The 21,115-nt window shown below is 42.5% G+C and overlaps 1 protein-coding gene across 4 annotated transcripts in view; it reads right to left on the bottom strand.

The window, feature by feature from the left end:
• SBF2 (SET binding factor 2) overlaps window positions 1-21,115 on the bottom strand; it is a 648,361-nt gene that overhangs the window by 202,289 nt on the left and 424,957 nt on the right. For all 4 annotated transcript variants that reach the window (XM_074997415.1, XM_074997417.1, XM_074997416.1 and 1 more), the window contains exon 16: window positions 20,172-20,321. In XM_074997415.1, the coding sequence (XP_074853516.1) occupies window positions 20,172-20,321 (150 nt within the window). The remainder of the gene's footprint in view (window positions 1-20,171; window positions 20,322-21,115) is intronic.

The following is a 21,115-nucleotide window of genomic DNA, read 5'->3' as shown; positions in this document are numbered from 1 at the left end:
AGCAAACATATCGGACACCCCTGGTTTAGTTTGCTTTTAGCTACATTGAAGCCAAACCAGACCCCAGCTGCACCTAGGATTGAGGAAGAGGAAAGGTAGTTTACAACTAGTTTTCTCTCACTCAGATCATGCCCACAGCCTGAATTCTTTCAATGACAATACAACATAGTTAGCAATCTACTATTAAGACAGATGAATAATGAATCAGAAATAGCTAAGCAAGAAATAAAGAGAATGAAAAGTTGAGACTTACTGACATTACAACATATGCAGATGTGAGCTTACTAGTCCAATTTTGAAAGAAAACAAATTGCAAAGTAATTATGGAAGAATTTAACAAAGTTTAAATGGCTAGAGAGTAGAATAAATAACAAAGAAAAATGCATAAACTAACCATGACTTTCAAAACCTAAAATTACACAAATCGCTGAAGACTTGATTCCCCAGATAGAAGACAGAAGACGTGAAATAAACTCCACAAAACAGCCAAGAACTAGTAACAGGAATTAAACCAATGTGTGCTGTAAAGGATAGATGGCCAATTCCTACTGATGTCAGTGAGAATGTGGGAAATGCCTGGGAGCCTTTTACAACTTTACAGTGCTTCACAAACATTAACAAAGTAAACTTCACAACCCACCTAGTAGTTGGTAAACATCATTTCCCCATCAAAACAAAAAGCAGTCAAGTAGCCCTGTAAAGACTAGCAAAATAGTTTATTAGGTGAGCTTTCGTGGGACAGACCCACTTCTTCAGACCATAGCCAGAGTCTGTTCTGGTCTGGCTATGGTCTGAAGAAGTGGGTCTGTCCCACAAAAGTTCACCTAATAAACTATTTTGCTAGTCTTTAAAGTGCTACTTGACTGCTTTTTGTTTTGATAGTGTATAGACTAGCACGGCTTACTCTCTGTTACTACTCATCATTTCCCCATACTACAGTTGGTGAAAATACTGAGACATATAACCCTTCCTTAGGAATAGAGTGAGTAAGCTGAAAAGCCAAGTTTAAAATGGGTATGTTCCAGTCTCTCAAACTTGTGCTTCGTGTGTGTCTGCTTTGTTAAGGGTGCCTTAGTAAAGAAGTTGGAGTTGCAGTTTTTGATGAAATTTTAAGAAGTATTATTACTCAGCATCTTATTGAAAGTATAGGCAGAGAGACTCCCCCCACTCCCAGCAGACCCCCAAAATTCTGTGATTTGCCGATATAATCTACTTATCTCTCTCTTATACCATAACAGGTACATACGTGTTGCTCTGCTCAGTAATAGAGCCTACTTGACTTAGAAAACTGAGGCTACATCTACACTTACTGGAAGATCGTCAACATGATGATGATCAATCTTCCAGGATTCAATTTAGTACACTTAGAGAGGCCACACTAAATCAAACTATCAGGGCTCCTCCTACAGTAAGGAGCAAAGAAAGCCAATGGCAGACTTTCTCCCATCAACCTCCCACTGGGGGAATGGCCCAACAAATAGATTGCAACTCCAGCTACACAATTCACGTAACTGCAGTTGTGTATTTTAAATCCATTTTTCATTGCAGAGGCAGACCTGGCTTAACAGTAGTACATTTACACAGCCCTCTAGTTTAGACTACAACAGTGTGAACTGCAGCATGTAACAGAGAGTGCACTGTAACTCCCATGTGAATGCTGCAGACATGAAATAAAAGGTAAGTGATTTGCATATAACAAATTGCATATAACAAATCCTCTGTAGTAAGTTAACTATTATCTTTGAAAACTTGTGGACGTTGAGAGAGGTCCTGGATGACTGGAAAAAGGCAAATGTAGCGCTCATCTTTAAAAAGGAAAGAAAGACAATCCAAGAAACTATAAACCAGTCAGCCTTACCTTACCAGTTCTGGGCCCCCAGTATAGAAAGGATGTAGATGCACTGGAGCGGGTTCAGGAGAAGGCAACAAAAATGCTTAGGGGGCTGGAGCACATGAGCTATGAGGAGAGACTGAGGGATTTGGACCTTTTTAGTTTGCAGAAAAGAAGAGTGAGGGATGATTTGATAGCAGCCTTCAACTTCCTGAAGCAGGAGCTCTAAAGATGAAGGAGAAAGGCTGTTCTCAGTAGTGACAGATGGCAGAACAAGGAGCAATGGTCTGAAGTTACAGAGGGGGAGATGTAGGTTTGATATTAGGAAAAATTATTTCACCAGGAGAGTGGTGAAGCACTGGCATGCTTTACCTAGAGAGGTGCTGGAATCTCTATTTCTAGGGGTTTTTAAGTCCCAACTTGACAAAGTCCTGGCTGGGATGATTTCGTTGCGGTTGATCCTGTTTCAGACAGGAGGCTGTACTAGATGATCTCATAGGGTCACTTCCAGCCCTAGGATTCTATGAACGTGAACCATGTACCTTTTTGTTTCCGCAGCATCTGCATGGTGGGGTTACAGCACAGCATACTAGTGCAAACAGCTATTTTCACCCCCTGTAGTCCAAAATGTGGGGCCATACAGACAACCTCTACGTACCATTTCAAAAGTGAATGGGACTTAAGTTCCCAAGCCCATTGGGCATTGTCATGGTGAGCAGCAGTGCAATGCCTAAATATCATTGAAAATGAAGGCCAAAGAAACTGAACAACTTGCCCAGAGTAGAAAACTGAACCAAAGTCCCAGGCTAATGTCCTAATCATTGGATCATCCATTATCTTACTCATATAGGCTGCGTTTACATGTGCAGCCTCTGTCGACAGAAGAGCCCCTCTGTCAACAGAACTCGCTCAACGTCTACACGGCTAAAGTGCTCTGTCGAGAGTTTGTTAACAAAACTCAGCTGTGCTGTCAGCAGTGTTATACCTCTTTCTGTTCAGGTATAACATCTCTGTCAACAATGTTTTGTTGACAGCGCACCCGTGTAGACAGTTCCGTCAACAGAGTGGGTGCTCCATGGCAGCTAGCAGCCAGAGCCAGGAAACACCCTCATGTCTTGGCTCTCGCCCTACCAGCCAAGATAGACATCAAGGAATTGTTCTCAGTGGTCCACCAGGGCCTGTATCACCACAGAGTGGTAGCTTTTCTATTAAGGTATGGGCCAGTGCTCTGTTCTGGGGCCTAGATGGGGGTGTGGGTCCTGTTCAGTGCCCTGAAACAGTTGGGGAAGCCAATGAGGTCAAAGCTGAAGATGAAGGTGTCCACGTCGCCAGTTCACAGCAAGCTCTGCAGCAGGATGGCGTTGATGGCTCACACCACCTGTAGGTGTGGGAAACCAGACACACCCGTGAGGGTCTGGCGGGGATGGGGCCCCTAGGATACAGTGAGCCCCACATCCCTCAGCCCCCCTGCCCTCCCTCTGCCTCCTCCCCTCCATCTCCCACTTCCAGTGCGCAAAGCCTGCGGCCAGATGGTTTCCTTACCTGCATCATGATGGTGGACCTCCCAATGCCGAATTAGTGACCCACGGAGCTGTCAGGGGTTGCCAGCTTCCAGATGGCAATTGCGACCCTCTTCTCCACATGGATGGCTGGCTGCATGTTGATGTCATGATGACTTAGATCAGGGACAAGCCAGTTGCACATTTCCAGGAATGTGTCCTTGTGCATCCTGAAATCCTGCATCCCTTTCTGGTCGCCCCATTGCCCCAGGACCAGCTAGTCCCACCAATTGGAGCTGGTCGGATGCTGACAGATCTGTCTGGGCACTCAAGGGGGTGAATGTGGCTGGGACACTACGTTGTCAGGGGCCTGCTCTGCAGGCTGTCACTCGGGGTCATCTCCCCAGATGTGGTCATGGAGACCAATGATGGCCAGTAGCAGGCCCAGAAGGAGCTGGTCCACAGTCCTGGGCATGCCCAGGAGCTGCTCTGCCATGGTCAGGGTTGGGAAGGGTGGAGGTCAGGCATGGGGGGAGCGGTGTTGGGTCAGGGAGGGTATGGAGTCCAGGTGGTTTAGGTGTCAGGAAGGGTGCGGTGTCGGGGGTGGGGGGTGAGGGGTCACGAAAGGTAGACAGCAGTTTGGAAAGAGCAGTGTCTCTCACAAACACCAAGGAGCCCTGCAACAGCTTTGCCTTCCCTCCAAGAGGCAGGCAAGCCTTGGCATGGGCAGGGAGTGTGGGTCAGGAGGGACCCACTCAGAGTGCAGGGAGGCTGCATACCAGGAAGGGCTTTCCCTCCATGCATGCCTGCCTTCCAGGGTTAGAGGGCTGGTTCTGTCGACAGAGCAGCTGGTGCATGTAGATGCTCTCTGTTACAAGCTGCTTTTGTGTGTGCATGAAATCTGTTGATGGAGGTACTGTTGCAGTCTCTCTGTCGACCAAAGCTGCCCATGTAGATGTAGCCATCATGTTATGATCATATCTAGCAGCATAAGCAATACTACAAGAAATAATTCAACCACTGAACATGAGCACATTGTTCATATTTCATATTTTCTACATTCACTTATTTTGCACACTGAAATCCACAATACTGGAACTAATAATTTGTCATCCCCCCAACCCCTGATTTCTTCTTTCACATATTATCTCTCTGCGTGGTACCAGAGCAGTTAGCGGGCCCAGTAAACTTCCACTATCTCTCTCAAAATCTCTTCTATCTTTTAAAAATATTTTAAATACTTCCCAGAATTACAGCTGTGCAGCAGTACTTCTAAGTCTCTGCTACCAGAATCAAGCTGAACAACATAGAGGTGGGCCAATGAAAAAGACTGGATGGAAAAGCATTTCAAAGACACATAACATTCCAAAATAGAGACATTTGGCATAAGTTGTTTTCAACTTAATATGAAGAATACAGTTTAATTTATGTTTGCTGTGATCAGTATTTTGAAACATATTGTAATTCTTGCTCTCTTGGAAATTGTAAAATCTTTCTATTGGACAGTATGCCCTGGATGCTTAGATTGTAGGAGCTGGTTGACAATTTTTAAGCTTTGTGGTTTCAGAACACAAATCTGATGGCACCGAAGAAAAATATTTTCACTAAGAAAATTGATTTTATTCTTTATTAAAATGCTCTGGGGTTACTATTTATACTTGAGCACTTATTTCACATTAGACTGTATAATAAAACATTATGTGCCTCACTTGGACAAGAATAATTGGTTTTTATTATTATATAATCAGCATATAAGGCCTTTCAATCCAACTCTTTTGGCTGAATATTTAAGAAAACATAATTGCAAGTATGCTAAATAATCTAACCCCTAACACAGAACAACCTTTCTTTACACTTGATTTCCACATGCCCCCAAAGACCATGAAACTTCATATTGGTCCCCCTTCAAGTTTCCTTTTCCTTGTAAAAAGCTACAGTAGAACCCCAAGATACATGCAGCTGAGTTGCACATACCTCAGGTTAATGCAACTGCTGCCCCTGACATAACATAACTGCTGCCCATATGCTGACTCCTTGGGGGCAGCAGCCTGACTCTTGCTGCCTCTGACAGGCACAGTTTCCCTATCCTGTCAATGGTGGCAGACGAGAGTCAGGGTGCTCTCCCTGAGAGGAGTGGTTTCCTGATTCCTGGGAGGTAGGTAGCAGCCTGGCTCCTGGCTCACTTCCGCTTGAAGGAGATGGGAGCCAGACCAGGACCAGTTCTGGTCAGTTTCCTGTCTCCTGTGAACAGTGGAGAGCTGTGAGCCAGGCTCCAGCTCTATGTACTCACAGGAGACTGGAAAATGACCGGTGCTCCTGCTCCCCGAGTTATGCAAAAATTCAAATTACATGGGGCTGCCAAGAATGCAATGTCTGCGTAAGTCAGGGGTCTACTATATCTTTAAATCCTAAGAATACGGACTTAATTCTTTAAATACTTAATACCATGCATAGTACTTTTAACTGTGAGTAGAACCAAAGTTTTAATCAGATAGATTTCAGTTCCTCCAACTTCAAGGAGAGCTAGATATAACATCCACACTATATATGTGAAGCAGGAAACAAAAAAGCACCTCCTGCAAAATTGAATAAAGCATCATTTTAGGAATGCCTATTATTTTAAGTCAATATTTTATACACTCAGGTTTGCTTGAAATATATTTCCCACAAACAAAATTGCTAATTATTCTAAGCTATGATTAATCAAGGTCTTGCACAGTTATATAACTGGAAGTACACATGGTTTTCTGTTTCACGTATTATTACAACTATTACCAATCTTTACTTTCAAGGAAGAGAAAAATATTTCTTATGGAAAATTAAAGGATAGTTAAAGAAAAAACAGAAGAGGGAAATAAAGAATTCTACCTACAGAATTTTACTTTATTTGAATGACTGTAAATGCTAATCAAGTAACTACAGCAGTAGAAAATAAACATAATTGAATCTGCTTCTAGATGACACATGTATGTTACAAATTATAAAACTGCCCACATGCTGACATCATTTATACTAACAGACAGTGCATTAAATACTTTAGAATACTATAAACAGGAAAAGAGTTAATTAAAATACATCAAAGGTTTGTTATCATCGGTATTAATCATAATTGTAAACTTTTACTACTTAGACACTTGATACAATTTTAAAATCTCTTAGTAGAATGGAAAGAATGTTTTGAGGATTTAGGTGTAATATGTACCTTATTGAAAGATATCTGTCCTCCTCTCAATGATCCTTTTGGATTGACCATTGTGAATGATCATCATCAATGCTTTTTCATTTCTTTCAGCAGTTTATCTCTTTACTTTTCAGATGCAAATATACACGCAGTGGCACATACTTTTGGCATTTTGACTTCATACCTCCTTTGTTTAAAGAAGCATAACATGTTCTCTAAAATGTTACCCTTTTCACCCATCAGTTGATAAAGCAAACCAGCTAATTGTTACAATATATATGAAAACATAAAGGGTAACAAGAAGACATTCTATAAATATATTAGAAGCAAGAGAAAGACCAAATAAAGGGTAGGTCCACTGTTCAGTGTGGAGGGAAAAACAATATCAGGAAACCTGGAAATGGCAGAGGTGCTTAATGACGTCTTTGTTTCTTCAGCAAGAAGGCTGATGCAGAAATGCCTAACATGGTGAATGATAGTGGGAAGGGGGTAGGTTTAGAGGATAAAATAAAAAAAGGACAAGTTAAAAATTACTTAGAAAAATTAGATGTCTGCAAGTCATCAGGATCTGATGAAATGCATCCTAGAATACTGAAGGAGCTGATACAGGAGGTATCAGAACCTTGAGCTATCACCTTTGAAAAGTCCCGGAAGTTGGGAGAGTTTCCAGAAGACTGGAAAAGGGAAAACATAGTGCCCATCTATAAAAAAAAGGAAAAAAAGAACCACCTAGGAAATTACAGAGCCATCATTTTAACTTCTATGCTGGGAAAAATAATGGAGCACAAGTAATTAATGAATTCATCTGCAAACATCTGGAATAAAATAAAGCGACTGGCAATAGCCAGCATGGATTTGTGAAGAACAAATCATGCCAGACCAATTTGATACCTTTCTTTGACAGGACAACAAGTCTTGTGGATAAGAGAGAAGTCTCACATGATCTTATTATCAATAAATAAGGCAAATACAACTTACATGGGGCTATTATAAGGTGGGTGAATAACTGGCTGGATAACCATTCTCAGAGACGAAGGGTCCTGTGGCACCTTATAGACTAACAGAAAAGTTTGGAGCATGAGCTTTCGTGAGCACAGACTCACTTCATCAGATGCTGGTCTTGGAAATCTGCAGGGCCAGGTATAAATAAGCCAGAGCAAGGGTGGGGATAACAAGGTTAGCTCAGTCAGCAAGGATGAGGCTTACTACCAGCAGTTGATCTGGAGGTGTGAACACCAAGGGAGGGGAAGCTGCTTTTGTATTTAGACAGCCATTCGCACAGTCTTTGTTTAAGCCTGAGCCGAGGGCGTCGAATTTGCAGATGAATTGTAGCTCAGAAATTTCTCTTTGGAGTCTGGTCCTGAAATTTCTTTGCTGTAGGATAGCTACTTTTAAGTCTGCTACTGTGTGGCCTGGGAGATTGAAGTGCTCTCCTATGGGTTTTTGTATATTGCCATTTCTGATATCTGATTTGTGTGTGTTTATTCTTTTACGTAGAGACTGTCCATTTTGTCCGATGTGTATAGCAGAGGGGCATTGCTGGCACATGATGGCATAAATTATATTGGTAGATGTGCAGCTGAATGAACCCACGGTGGTGTGGCTGATCTGGTTAGGTCCTGTGATGGTGTTGCTAGTGTAGACATGTGGGCAGAGCTGGCAATGAGGTTTGTTGCATGGATGGGTCCCTGAGTTAGAATGACTGTGGTGCGGTGATACTTCCTTCTCAGAGAGTAGTTATTAATGGTTCACAGTCATGCTGGAAGGGCATAACAAGTGGGGTTCCACAGGGGTCTGTTTTGGGACTGGCTCTATTCAATATCTTCATCAATGATTTTGATACTGCAATAGAAAGTACAATTATTAAGTTTGCAGACGATACCAAGCTGGGAGGGGTTGCAACTGCTTTGGAGGATAGGGTCAGAATTCATACTGATTGGGACAAATTGGAGAAATGGTCTGATGTAAACAGGATTAAATTTAATAAGGTCAAGTGCAAACTACTCCACTTAGGAAAGAACAATCAGTTTCAGACATATAAAATGGGGACTGAATGTCCAGGAAGGAGTACTGTAGAAAGGGATTTAAGGGTGACAGTGGACTACAAGATACATATGAGTCAACAGTGTGATGCTGTTACAAAAGAAGCAAACGATTGTGGGCTGTATTAACAGGACTGTTGGGAGCAAAATATGGGAAGTCATTGTTCTGCTCTTCTCACTGCTGATTAAGCCTCAATTGGAGTATTGTGTCAAGTTCTGGGCACCATATTTCAAGAAAGACGTGGAAAACTGGAGAAGGTCCAGAGAAGAGCAACAAGAATGTTCTAGACAACAAGAACTATGAGGGAAGACTGAAAGAACTGGTCTTGTTTAGTTTGGAAAAGATAAAACTTAGAGGGGACATGATAGCAGCTTTCGCAAACCTAAAAGAGGGTTAACAAGGAGGAGAGAGAAAAATTGTTCTTGACCTTTGAGGACAGGGCAAGGAGCAACGAGCTTAAACTGCAGCAATGGAGCTTTAGGTTGGACATTAGGAAAAATTTCCTAATTGTCAGGGTGGTTAAACACTTGTTAAATTAACTACGGAGATTGTGGAATCTCCATCTTTGCAGATATTTAAGAGCAGGTTACACAGATGTCTATCAGGGATGATCTAGATGGTGTATGGTCCTGTATGGTCCCTTAGGGGCATGGGACTAGACTCAATGACCTTTCTAGGTTCCTTCCAGTTCTAGTGTTTTATGATTCTACGAAGAAAAAAATGTTCCAAAAGCCTCCATGGCTGAACAAAGGGTGAGACACAAATTATGAATCACTATTATTTATTTTTTGTGTAAGTACAGCACAAGTCCTAGACAAAGACCAAGATGCCACCTTGCTACGTGCTGTACAAACACAGAGCAAATAGACTGACTCTGACCCAATGATTTCTTTCGCTTGAAAAAAAGTGAAGCTTTTCCACATGAGAAGCAGCAAACTTTATCAATTACAGCTCTAACTAACTGTACAATGTCTGGAAAAGATTCAGAAAATCTTGCAAATTGGCCACGCTTGCTACTAAGCAATGGATGGCTCCATTTTAAAAAAGTTTTTAAAAAGTATGGAGATATTCATAAAAGTGAGCGTGAAAATAGCACCTTCTTACTCAATGCACCTATTCCCTCTTTATCTTCTAAGTTAGATATGCTCATTTCAGTGAAGAGAGTGGTTACTCACAATACAGTAAGGCTGGGTCTACACTAGAGAGTTTTGTTGACAGAAGGGGCCTTCTGTCAACATAACTCAGGGAGCACCTATGCACTTAAAGCATTCTGTAGACAGATTCTCAACAGAACACTGCATTTCCCTCAACAGTATTATCCCTCAAAACTTTGAGGCCTAACGACCTGTCAGCAGAGTACTACCAAGAGTTGTACAATCTAGACAGTTTTGTTGACATAGAGGGTGTCCGGTCGCCAGGCAGCCCTCTTTGCAGAGCTGCCATTCCGCTTTCTGGCACCAGAGGGCAGTGCAGTCTGGCAGTTCTCTGTTGACAGAGCAAGGCGTGTGTAGATGCAATCTGTTGACAGAGGTTCTGTTGAGATTTCCCTGTTGACAGTAACTGCTGTCGACAGATTCTTCTAGTGCAGACATAGCCTAAGTGTGGTTCTTTGACACACTGCAATCTGGGTGGATCCTACTGTATGTGTGCATGTGCCTCACTTGGTGAGGCTTGGAATCTTTTGCATCTTTGTGCACCTTAGAGCACATGCACGTGTCCCATGAAGAGCATAATGGACAGAGCAGCCATAACCCTGCCTGAGCTCCCACACAACATGTAGCCCATCTTGCCTGGCAACTCTGAAAGCAGGGATGGAAGGTTGGTTATGGGATCCACATGAACTATGTGATCTTGAAGAACAAGTTATTAGACACCATTCTTTATTCTTTAAGCATGTATCAGCATGGATTGTACTGAAGGTGACTGGCAGTAAAAACCTCTGTCCACATTGTTCTATGGAACTTTCACTAAGCCCTAGATGGAACAGTGAGGCCGATGCGCACAGGCAGAAATCGTGGAAAGATAGGATCACTTGCCTCATAACCTCAGTTGTACGGAACGCAATGTCATCCACAGCCCCAGAAACAACTCAGACATTATAATCAAAGAGGTGGATAAAGGAGGAGCTGTTGTCATCATGAACAGGTCTGACTACCAGAAGGAGGCTGCCAGACAACTCTCCAACACCAAATTCTACAGGCTACATTTTTTGGATCCCACCAAGGAATACACTAGTACTGCACCATCTGCTCAGGACACTCCCTACACAAGCACAGGAACAGACCTACACAAACACACAATTAGAGCCCCATCCAGGGCTATTCTATCTACTACCCAAGATCCACAAACCTGGAAATCCTGGACGACCCATCATCTCGGGCATTGACACTCTCACTGCAGGACTGTGGTTATGTGGACTCTCTCCTGAGACCCTATGCCACCAGCACTCCCAGCTATCTCTGGGACACCACTGATTTCCTGAGAAAACTGCAAAACATTGGTGATCTTCCAGAAAACACCCTCCTAGCCACCATGGATGTAGTGGCTCTCTACACCAACATCCCACACATAGATGCAATAAACGCTGTCTGGAACAGTATCCCCAATGATGCCACTGGTGGCAGAGCTCTGTAAATTTATCCTCACACACAACTATTTCAGATTTGGTGACAATATATACCTCCAAATCAGTGGCACAGCCATGGGCACCCACGTGGCCCCTCACTATGCCACCATTTTTATGGCTGACCTGGAACAGCACTTTCTCAACTCTCGTCCACTTACACCCCGTCTCTACCTATGCTACACTGATGACATATTCATCATCTGGACACATGGGAAGGAGACTCTGGAGGAATTCCACCAGGATTTTAACAACTTCCACCCCACCATCAACCTCAGCCTGGACCAGTCTACACAGGAGATCCACTTCCTGGACACCACGGTGCAAATATGCGATGGCCGCATAAACACCACCTTGTACCGTAAACCCACTGACCGCTACGCCTACCTTCATACCTCCAGCTTCCATCCCAGACACACCACACGATCCATTGTCTACAGCCAAGCACTAAGATACAACCGCATTTGCTCCAACCCCTCTGACAGAGACGAACACCTAGAGGATCTTTACCGAGCACTCTTGAAACTACAATACCCGCCCAAGGAAGTAAGGAAACAGATAAAACAGAGCCAGATGTGTACCCAGAAGACTCCTACTACAGGACAAGCTCAAGAAAGAAACCAACAGAACACCACTGGCCATCACCTACAGTCCTCAGCTAAAACCCCTCCAGCGCATCATCAGTGATTTACCACCCATCCTGCACAATGATCCCCAACTTTCACAGGCCTTGGGAGGCAGGCCAGTCCTTGCCCACAGACAACCTGCCAACCTGAAGCAAATTCTCACCAGCAACTATACACCACACCACAGCAACTCTGACTCAGGAACCTACCCATGCAACAAACCTTGGTGCCAGCTCTGCCCACATATCTACACCAGCAACACCATTACAGGACCTAACCAGGTCAGTCACACCATCACAGGTTCATTCAGCTGCACATCTACCAACGTAATACATGCCATCATGTGCCAGCAGTACCCCTCTGCTACATACATTGGACAAACTGGACAGTCCCTAAGGAAAAGAATAAATGCACACAAGTTGGATATCAGAAATGGCAATGTACAAAAGCCTGTAGGAGAGCACTTCAATCTCCCAGGACATACAGTAACAGATTTAAAAGTAGCTATCCTACAGCAAAAAAATTTTAAAACCAGACTCCAAAGAGAAACTGCTGAGCTGCATTTCCATCCGCAAATTTGACACCCTCAGCTCAGGCTTAAACAAAGACTGTGAATGGCTGGCTAAATACAAAAGCAGTTTCTCCTCTCTTGGTGTTCACACCTCCAGATCAACTGCTGGTATTAGGCTTCACCCTCCCCGACTGAGTTAACCTTGTTATCTCCAGCCTTGCTCTAGCCTGCCTATTCATACCTGCCTCTGCAAATTTCCACTACCTGCATCTGATGAAGTGGGTCTTTGCCCACGACAGCTTATGCTCATACATTTCTGTTAGTCTATAAGGTGCCTCAGGACCCCTTGTTGCTTGTGCAGATCCAGACTTACACGGCTACCCCTCTGACACTTGACACTTATTTTTTTGTAAGAGGCTCTTGTGAAAAAGTCCCTCCAGAGGGAAGGGAGCGGTCAGAGGCCAGGAGAGCAATTGTATGGGATATCCATTGACAACAATATCTAGTATTTGTCATCTGTAATTTTTGATCACATCCAATGGAAAGAGTGCAGCTATTTCAAGGCATTGATTATGTGTTCGTGATTCCAGTGTAGCTCCTAACTTTTTGGGGAGGGAGATTGGTTGCACAATGGATGAAAAGGACAGAGACCTAAAGAATAGGATCACACAGTGGAAGGTTATTTGGCAGGTGGATGAGAACATAATAGTGTTGTCTACATAAGTGGTTTCTCATTTTGACAGTGTGCTCATCCATAAAGCTGCTACTGCCCTACCCCCACTCCACCACTTCCCCAAGCCCTTACCCTGGCTATTCCCACCCTTGTCCACCTCTGTCCCACCTAATCTCCACCTCCTCCCTCAAGCACACCCTATCCTCTTGCCTCTGCTTTCCTCCTGGAGTTTGAATGCCATGAATCAGCTGTTTATTGCATTTCTGAAACCCTGGAAGAAAGTGGATGGTGGAGGCTAAGGTTCGTAAGTGTGGGGCTGTGGGCATGCAAGGGGTGTGGAGGAAGGAGCAGTGGGTGGTAACTTGGTGCCAGTGGGTGCTCCACACCGCCTGATTCTTTTCCCCCATGGATGCTCCAAGCCCCAGAGCACCCATTGAGTTGGCACCTATGGTTGTCTGCCTTTGAGGTTTACTATAGTGCCAGAGTATAAATTCCAAAGAACCTCAGCATCACTCCAGAATCTTCCAGTGAACAGAGTGCCTTGTCTCTTCTGGCACTAAATAGGCCCATATCATCAAATCAATAGAAGTCACCTGGACATCTCTGGGAATCTCATGCATCAGCAACCAGGAAGCCCAAAGCACTCTGCTAGCCCTGCCCAGAGATTGGGAGCGCATGTTTGGTGCATTCATTGAATATTTTAGTGCTGTTGTGGCTACTATTTGCCTTTCTATTTATGAGGGTCTCCCTGCATTACTACAAGAATTTAGAAATGAAGGAGGCCACCCTTTCCAACATCAGGAAGCTATGTGCACAAATAAAACTTGATTATTCAGAATCTGAGGGCAGCCAGAGAGGTGTGTCTGGTTGACTGACACTTGTTGAGGATGGTGTCTGCAGCTCTCTGGGGTTGGGAAAGACCATAATAAACCTCTCTATGAGCTTACACCTTGTGTAATTCAAATGCTTGGCACAGGGCAAGAAAAAGCAGGAAATAGAGCATTTATTGGGGATGTGCCCTTCCTGGAAACAGAAGAGGCAGCTGCTATGCCCATCTATTTCTAGCATCAGTCACAGGAAGATAAGGTTTTTGAGTTAGAGGATTTAGAGCCCAACATTTCCTGTGGTTGGTTGAAAACATTTTACCCCTTCCTCCACTGGTGCCAGTGCTTTCCCTACAACTCTGCATGGAGTATCTATGAAGAGAGTCAGCACTGGATAGATTGCAAAGACAAGAACAATAGCATTCACACAGGGGTATCATTCACTTAATTAATCAGATTCAAATTTATGTGGATTAATTTTCCTAAATGACCCCATGTAGACAAACAAACACACTTTCAAAGCCTTCACTAGGGTTTTTACAAAGTTTAACTAACTACTCTAGAGGTTGCAAAGATCTTTAAAATTATTAGCTGCAGGGTTGTTTGTAAGTGCTCTAAGTATTGTTAAAATATGCTTGTAGAAGATATAGGTGCATGAAGGCTAACTGAGGTTAACATCCTCCAAACTTAAGACCGTCTTCCTCAAAGACCAGATAACTTCCTATAATCTCTCTTTCCCTGCTTCTCACAGAAAGCTCCTCTAAAGACCCATCTTCTCGTTCCTGTCATCAGCTCAAACTATGCATTCTCATTTTGTTCTGAGATATACTGTATTTTTTCTGACTAGATTTTCATCTGAAATCGTGGATCCCAATGTACCTCTTGTTTTGAGGATTTGAGGAGACATTTATAATGTTCATCTGTTCTCTTCTGACTATTAAGTCCTGCTCCAAAGACCATGCATGTTAATCTTCTCCTTGCTAATAGAATATTATAGCTCCAAACTAAGACTTGGGCTACACTAGGAGATTAGGTCAAATGGCTGGAAGCAAACCTAGTCAAGCATGTTCTTTAAGATCTCTGTTGTACCTGCTGCACAGAGGATGTTTAAAAGCCAAAATTAGTCCTTGCAGGGTATACATCCCTATTGTCTTTCACAGAGGTTCATTCATGACATTCCTTTGTGTGTTCTCAAATTTATCTACAGTACATATATTTCCTTAATGTCTAGTCTTCACTTACATTTTGTTGGAGAGTACTCAGGAGCAGGCTGAGGAATCTGATGAACTTGGTCTTTGCTCACGAAAGCTTATGCTCCAAAATAGCTGTTAATCTATAGGATGTCACAGGACTTCTTACTGTTTTTGAAGATACAGACTAACTCGGCTACCTCTCTGAAGCAGCATTCTCTATAACCACCACTTGCTCCCCTCATCCTAGCTGTTGGCACAGATGATAGAAACATAAAATCCTGGGGCTGGCAGGGACCTCTGAGTCATAGTGGAAGTGACAGCAGACTATGTTCCTCCTACACAGGCCCAGTTCATTGCGTAGTTTGTCAATCCACTGGCTACCCGCCTTTGCTCTTTCTTCAACCAGTACAGATTCTCCTAAGCAACATTTTACACTTGTCCCTTTCGTAAAGCAGAACTCTAGTAGATTTGCCCCTGAGAATATATTTGTATGACGTTAGAATGACTTAAAACCCATCATTTATACAGTAAACTCTTTCATATGTGGTATTCTATCAACCAGAACTCTCAAATAACCAGCATTTTATCCATAAGTAAATTTTAGTTACGTTTTTCATAAGTACAGTACAGTGAAAGTAAATACAAATGCAGCACATACAGTATAAGTTTACAGTATACAATATTACTGTTGTTGGTAAATAAAGTACTTTGCATATGTTTTTGCTTTTTTCTTAATATTGAATCTTGCTTTAGGTTTAGAGTTATGCACTGTTAGGTATACCTCTCTATTATCCAGAATATTTGAATATACAACAACCTCCTGGTCCTGGGGCTGCCATTATGAAAGAGTTTACTGTATAAACAATGAGTTATCTTACCAGTCATATGCTAGTTTTAATAAAGTCAGCATTACAGAAAAACAATTCAACAAAGTAGTTTATAAAAAATTTTATGTAAAACACGAATAAGCACTGTCTTATACACGTACCTGTCATTCGAACAGACATCACTTTGTAACTGTGTAAAGAACTCTTCAAATTTGGAAAATGAAACATTTCTCAAATACAACCATTTTCGTATAATTACTTCCATATTACAAATGAATGGAACTATTTAGATAGGTTTATGAGCTGATCTTACTTCTGAGTGACAGACAAATGCACAGGAGGAGGACTGTGTGTTTTGTCAACCACTTTTCACTGTGCTGGCCTATAAACTGCTTGATAAAGGAAATAAAAACCTTAATGTGGTAATCATACTCCATCTTATGCATAATGGAAAAAAAATTGCCATTTTAGGAATGGGAAATGGAACATCTCAAGGTTAGGGAAAGCAATACTAGTTAGTTAATTATTAATAAAATCACTTCTCAACAAATGGCACATTTTGACCAATATTGCTTTCTAAAATAATATTACTGATATTTGGACACTCAGCCATGGAACTTTTGAGTGGTCTAGTAAATCTGTAAAGACTGTTAACTCAGACCCTGAAAAGCACATAATTGTAAGAAGATATATAAATATTAATAAATCCCATGGTGACCATAAATAACATATTCGGAACTAGGTTGTCACCTTTGAGCCAATTTGTAACATTCAATATTATCATGCGTCTGAGATGTGCTGACTTTTTAGTATGAAAAATATGATGCACCATATGCTCTTTCACAGTTCATATTCAAATACTCAACATGCACACCTTTGGCTTCTTAATTTTATAACAAATTGAGGGAAGAAGCCATACAATTTTTAGTGTAGCAATTTATATAACACTGCAAAATGGTATCATGCCATAACTTATGGGGCTATGTAGCCTTTGTTTTCTTTTGCTAAAATGATCTTTCTGAATTTCTTCTCATTACACTAGAATGTGCAATATATGCCATAAAATCTAATATTGAAAACAACAAGCTGTATGATTAGGGGCTGGAGCACATGACCTATGAGGAGAGGCTGAGGGATTTGAGCTTATTTAGTTTGCAGAAGGGAAGAGTGAAGGGTGATTTGATAGCAGCCTTCAACTTCCTGAAGAGGGGTTCTAAAGAGGATGGAGAGAAGTTGTTGTCAGTAGTGACTGATGACAGAACAAAGAGCAATGGTCTTAAGTTACAGTTGGGGAGGTCTAGGTTGGATATTAGGAAAAACTCAGTGCTATAAATAGTTAATTTTGCACCCGAGGCAAGAATATACAATTGTGCCCCCTCATGTTCATAGCAGTTATTTCACAGAAGGGAAAATACAGTTTTAATAATAACATAGCAACACATTTTTTATTATATTTTATTACTATTTTATTAGTATAGTTAATCTAATTTGTGGTGGCGAAAGACCCTCTTCCCCAAACAGCTTTCCCCCCTCCCCCTGCCGGCTAAAACCCCACACACTCAGAGGCTGGGGTGGGGTGTTACACACTCAGAGGCTGGAGGGGGTGGAGGTCACACACGGAGGATGGGGGTGTTGGGGGGTTTACACTCAGAGGCTGAAGGGGCTCTGGGGTCACACACGGAGGATTGGGTGGAGGTGTCACACAAGGGCTGTGAGGTGGTGTAACAGGTGTCACACGGAGGAAGGGGGTCCTGGGGGGTCACACACAGGCTAAGGGGGGTCACACTCAGAGGCTGTGGTGGAGTAACATAGGCATGAAGGTGTCGCACACAGAGTCTGGAAGTCACACACAGAGGATAGGATGAAGTAACATGGGGTGAGGGGGTCACACACGGACGACGGGGTGAAGTAATGGGTGGAGGGGTCAGATGAGGGCTCTAGGGTGGGGTAACGGGTGAGGGGGTCAGACTAGAGGCTGTGAGGTCACACACAGAGGCTGTGGGGTTGGGTAACATAGGAGTGGGGGTGCCACATATGGGGGGTGCCATGACCACCAAGGCAGGTTGCACTGCAGGAAGCACGAGGAGGGGCTGCCCCTGAGCTCAGCTGCTCTTCTCCTGATGGCGCCTCCACTCCGGCCACTCCCCCATTGCTAACCCTGTCCCCTGCCTCCCAGGGCAGATGCACAGCTGGCCGGCATGGCAGCCAAGGTGAATGGGAAGGAGACCAGGAATGGACTTTGTGCCCCCTGGAGACTCCTGTGGACTCTGCACTCCAGCACTGTGTCCCAAACCTGTCCTCTAGCTTAAACCCCACACTCCCACAAGCTGCTCCCCTCCACCCTCTGCTACACCCTACCTCCAGTGCATTGCTACAGCCGCCACCACTGTCATTTCCTCCTCCTCTGTGTGACTCCCCCCGCCCCCACCTAGAGCACATGCAGTCCCTATCTCACTGTGCTGCCTGAAATGGAACACAATTTAATTGGTTTAATGGCCAGCTGTTAAACCAATTAAACTGAGTTCCATTTCAGGCAGTGCGGCAAGGCAAGGCAGGGCAGGGAGGGAGCAGAGGAGGAGTCAGCCACAGGCAGCAGTGTAATGAGCTGCAAATGGCTCTAAAACAGCCACATGCAGTTCAGATGGAGCTGCCCAGGCAGCTTACTGTTCCCCTTGAGCTGTGGTGCCTGAGGCAAGTGCCTCAGTCACTTCACCCTCTTTACAGCTCTGGAAAAACTATTTCACTACAGGATGGTGTAGCACTAGAATGGTGTAGCACCTAGAGGTTTTTAAGTCCCATCTTGACAAAATCCTGGATGGGATGATTTAGTCAGGGTTGGTCCTCCTTTGGGGAGAGGGTTGGATTGGATGACCTCCTGAGGTCTCTTCCAGACTTAGGATTCTACGATTCTAGAATATGAATGAAAATTTACAAATTTCTTTGTTCCTTTTTTTTAAGAACTGAAACTAATGAAGAACTGGAGGGGTAGCCGTGTTAGTCTGGATCTGTAACAGCAACGAAGGGTCCTGTGGCACCTTATAGACTAACAGAAAAGTTTTGAGCATGAGCTTTCATGAGCACAGACTCACTTCATCAGATGCACATCTGATGAAGTGAGTCTGTGCTCATGAAAGCTCATGCTCAAAACTTTTCTTTTAGTCTATAAGGTGCCACAGGACCCTTCGTTGCTAATGAAGAACTGATATTCAAAGATCTTTCTTATAAGTACTGCCATGTAATTCTTAAAACTTTAATGATATAATGGAAAAAAAAAAGTTAGGAAACAAAAATTACCCACAGTAAACATTATCATGCTCAAAAAATGTAAAATATTTATAACATATTCAGATACTAGTCTGAGGTCTTTCAGACTTTTAGATCAGACCTACAATTTCTGACAAGTAGATGTCAGTCTAGGCAGACCAAATAGTTTAAATTTAGGCCAAAATGATCTAAATATTTTATTTTGGCTGGAACAGGCTGTTCAGACGTTGGCCGTGGAATACTTCAAAAAAAAATAATTTAGGATTATCTCAACAGCAAGCTATAAATAGCTGAAGAGAGCATCTCTGACACTAAAATCTTACCACTGACAAGCATGACTACCAGCCACTCAATCACTTTTATTTGTTAGCTGACACTAAATTAAAGCTGCCATCTTCACAATGGAGTCAGAATTTTCTCTCTAGACAATAACTAAATCTTTGCTATATAACACACATCATTAATTAGAAAGAAGAAACTGTTATTGGTAAAACTGTTTTTGGCACATGAAACTAGTGACCCATTTCTCATGATCTAGAGTGAAAGGGACTCTGATATTGTACCAATCAACTGGCACAAGTCACTGGACAATGAATTGTTTATGTTTTTGTCCATATCATCCATATTGGCAGCACCTCTCAGAATCATTGGATTTCACCACGTAAAAGGTCGGTAAAGAACAACTCAAGCTAAGGATTTCAATAGAAATAGTGTAAAATACTCAGATCCTGGATGTCAAATCAGTTTTAAAAGGCAACTTCTTTAAGGGTGGCACAGTGAGCTTAGAAAACACAAAAGTGAACGACATATTAGAATGTGAATGGAAAGGAGATTTAATGCTATGAACTGCTTTCCAAATATTGAGGAGATGTACTTGGCCAGACTATGTGGATCTTAGCTTGTTATCTTTTTAATTCTAATGGTCTCAGAACCGCATGGACAAGTAAGATTTGTTATACGTTCTACGGTGCATTGCCCCTGACCAAACTCTGTTTTGTTTCCCTGCCATCATCATCAGTGCTGCTTTAAAATAACCAAGGAAAGACGGAAAAGGAGGCAAAGGACACATTAAGTACCTGTAAGGTGCAGTTCATCATCCGCACTATATAGTCAAACTGCTGGTGGTCCACTATAGCCCGATTTTGCTGAACATGAAGGCTTAGCTCCTGTGTCAGGCACTGTCGGGCAGCCTTTCCTTTCAGCGCCCTCAATGCAGCGGGCAGGGTCTGCAAACAAGAAATTCTGACCTCATTAAAATGATCTGAAAGGCCACTGAAATACTAGCTGTCCTTAATACTTTGTCAAGTCACTGCAAATAAGAATAATAAAATTAGAAATCCAAATGAATTCAGAGCTAGAACATCAAATTCTCACAACTGACTTCAAGCTAACCCTGGCACTGACTTTCAAGTTCTGATGACTCTTTTTAAATAAACCATTAAGTGCAGAAATTTTCTGCTAAATTCCAACGTGGGAAAAGTTAATGCATATAAGTAACAAAATGAATATTAAATCAGTCAGAAGATTATGGTGCAAGGGAGACAGAACATATGTCCAGCCAGGTCCTGAGACATATAGTAAGTTATATAGTCTTTCAACATGGCTTTGAAATGGGCATATTATTCATAATAATTTTCTATGCAGATCATCCCAAACAAGTGACAATAAAATCTTTGTACCATGCCATAATGTATTCTGAGTAACATACATATTTTATGGAAAAACTATTTAAAAAAAACTTGAAAGAATTATTACAAACTTTATTGGAATCCTTTCATACCCCTTCATTAGTAAAACCAAGTGACTTATTTCGGTGAACACATGTGGACGTCTCCAAAGAGAGCAAATTTACATCTTAAATTCAGAAATCTCTACAAATTTCCTCAAATAACTTTTACAGACATTATATCTAGAATTCACTTCCAATATAGGTCATTTTACAGTCCTGGTTAGTTCTGACACAATTAAACCACATTCTTATTTCAGGACTGAATACTGTATGGCAAGAACCACAGTTCAG

This window comes from Carettochelys insculpta, chromosome 6 (genome assembly GCF_033958435.1).
Source record: "Carettochelys insculpta isolate YL-2023 chromosome 6, ASM3395843v1, whole genome shotgun sequence".
Classification (NCBI taxonomy): Eukaryota; Metazoa; Chordata; order Testudines; family Carettochelyidae; genus Carettochelys; species Carettochelys insculpta.
This window is presented reverse-complemented; position numbering and strand designations above follow the sequence as displayed.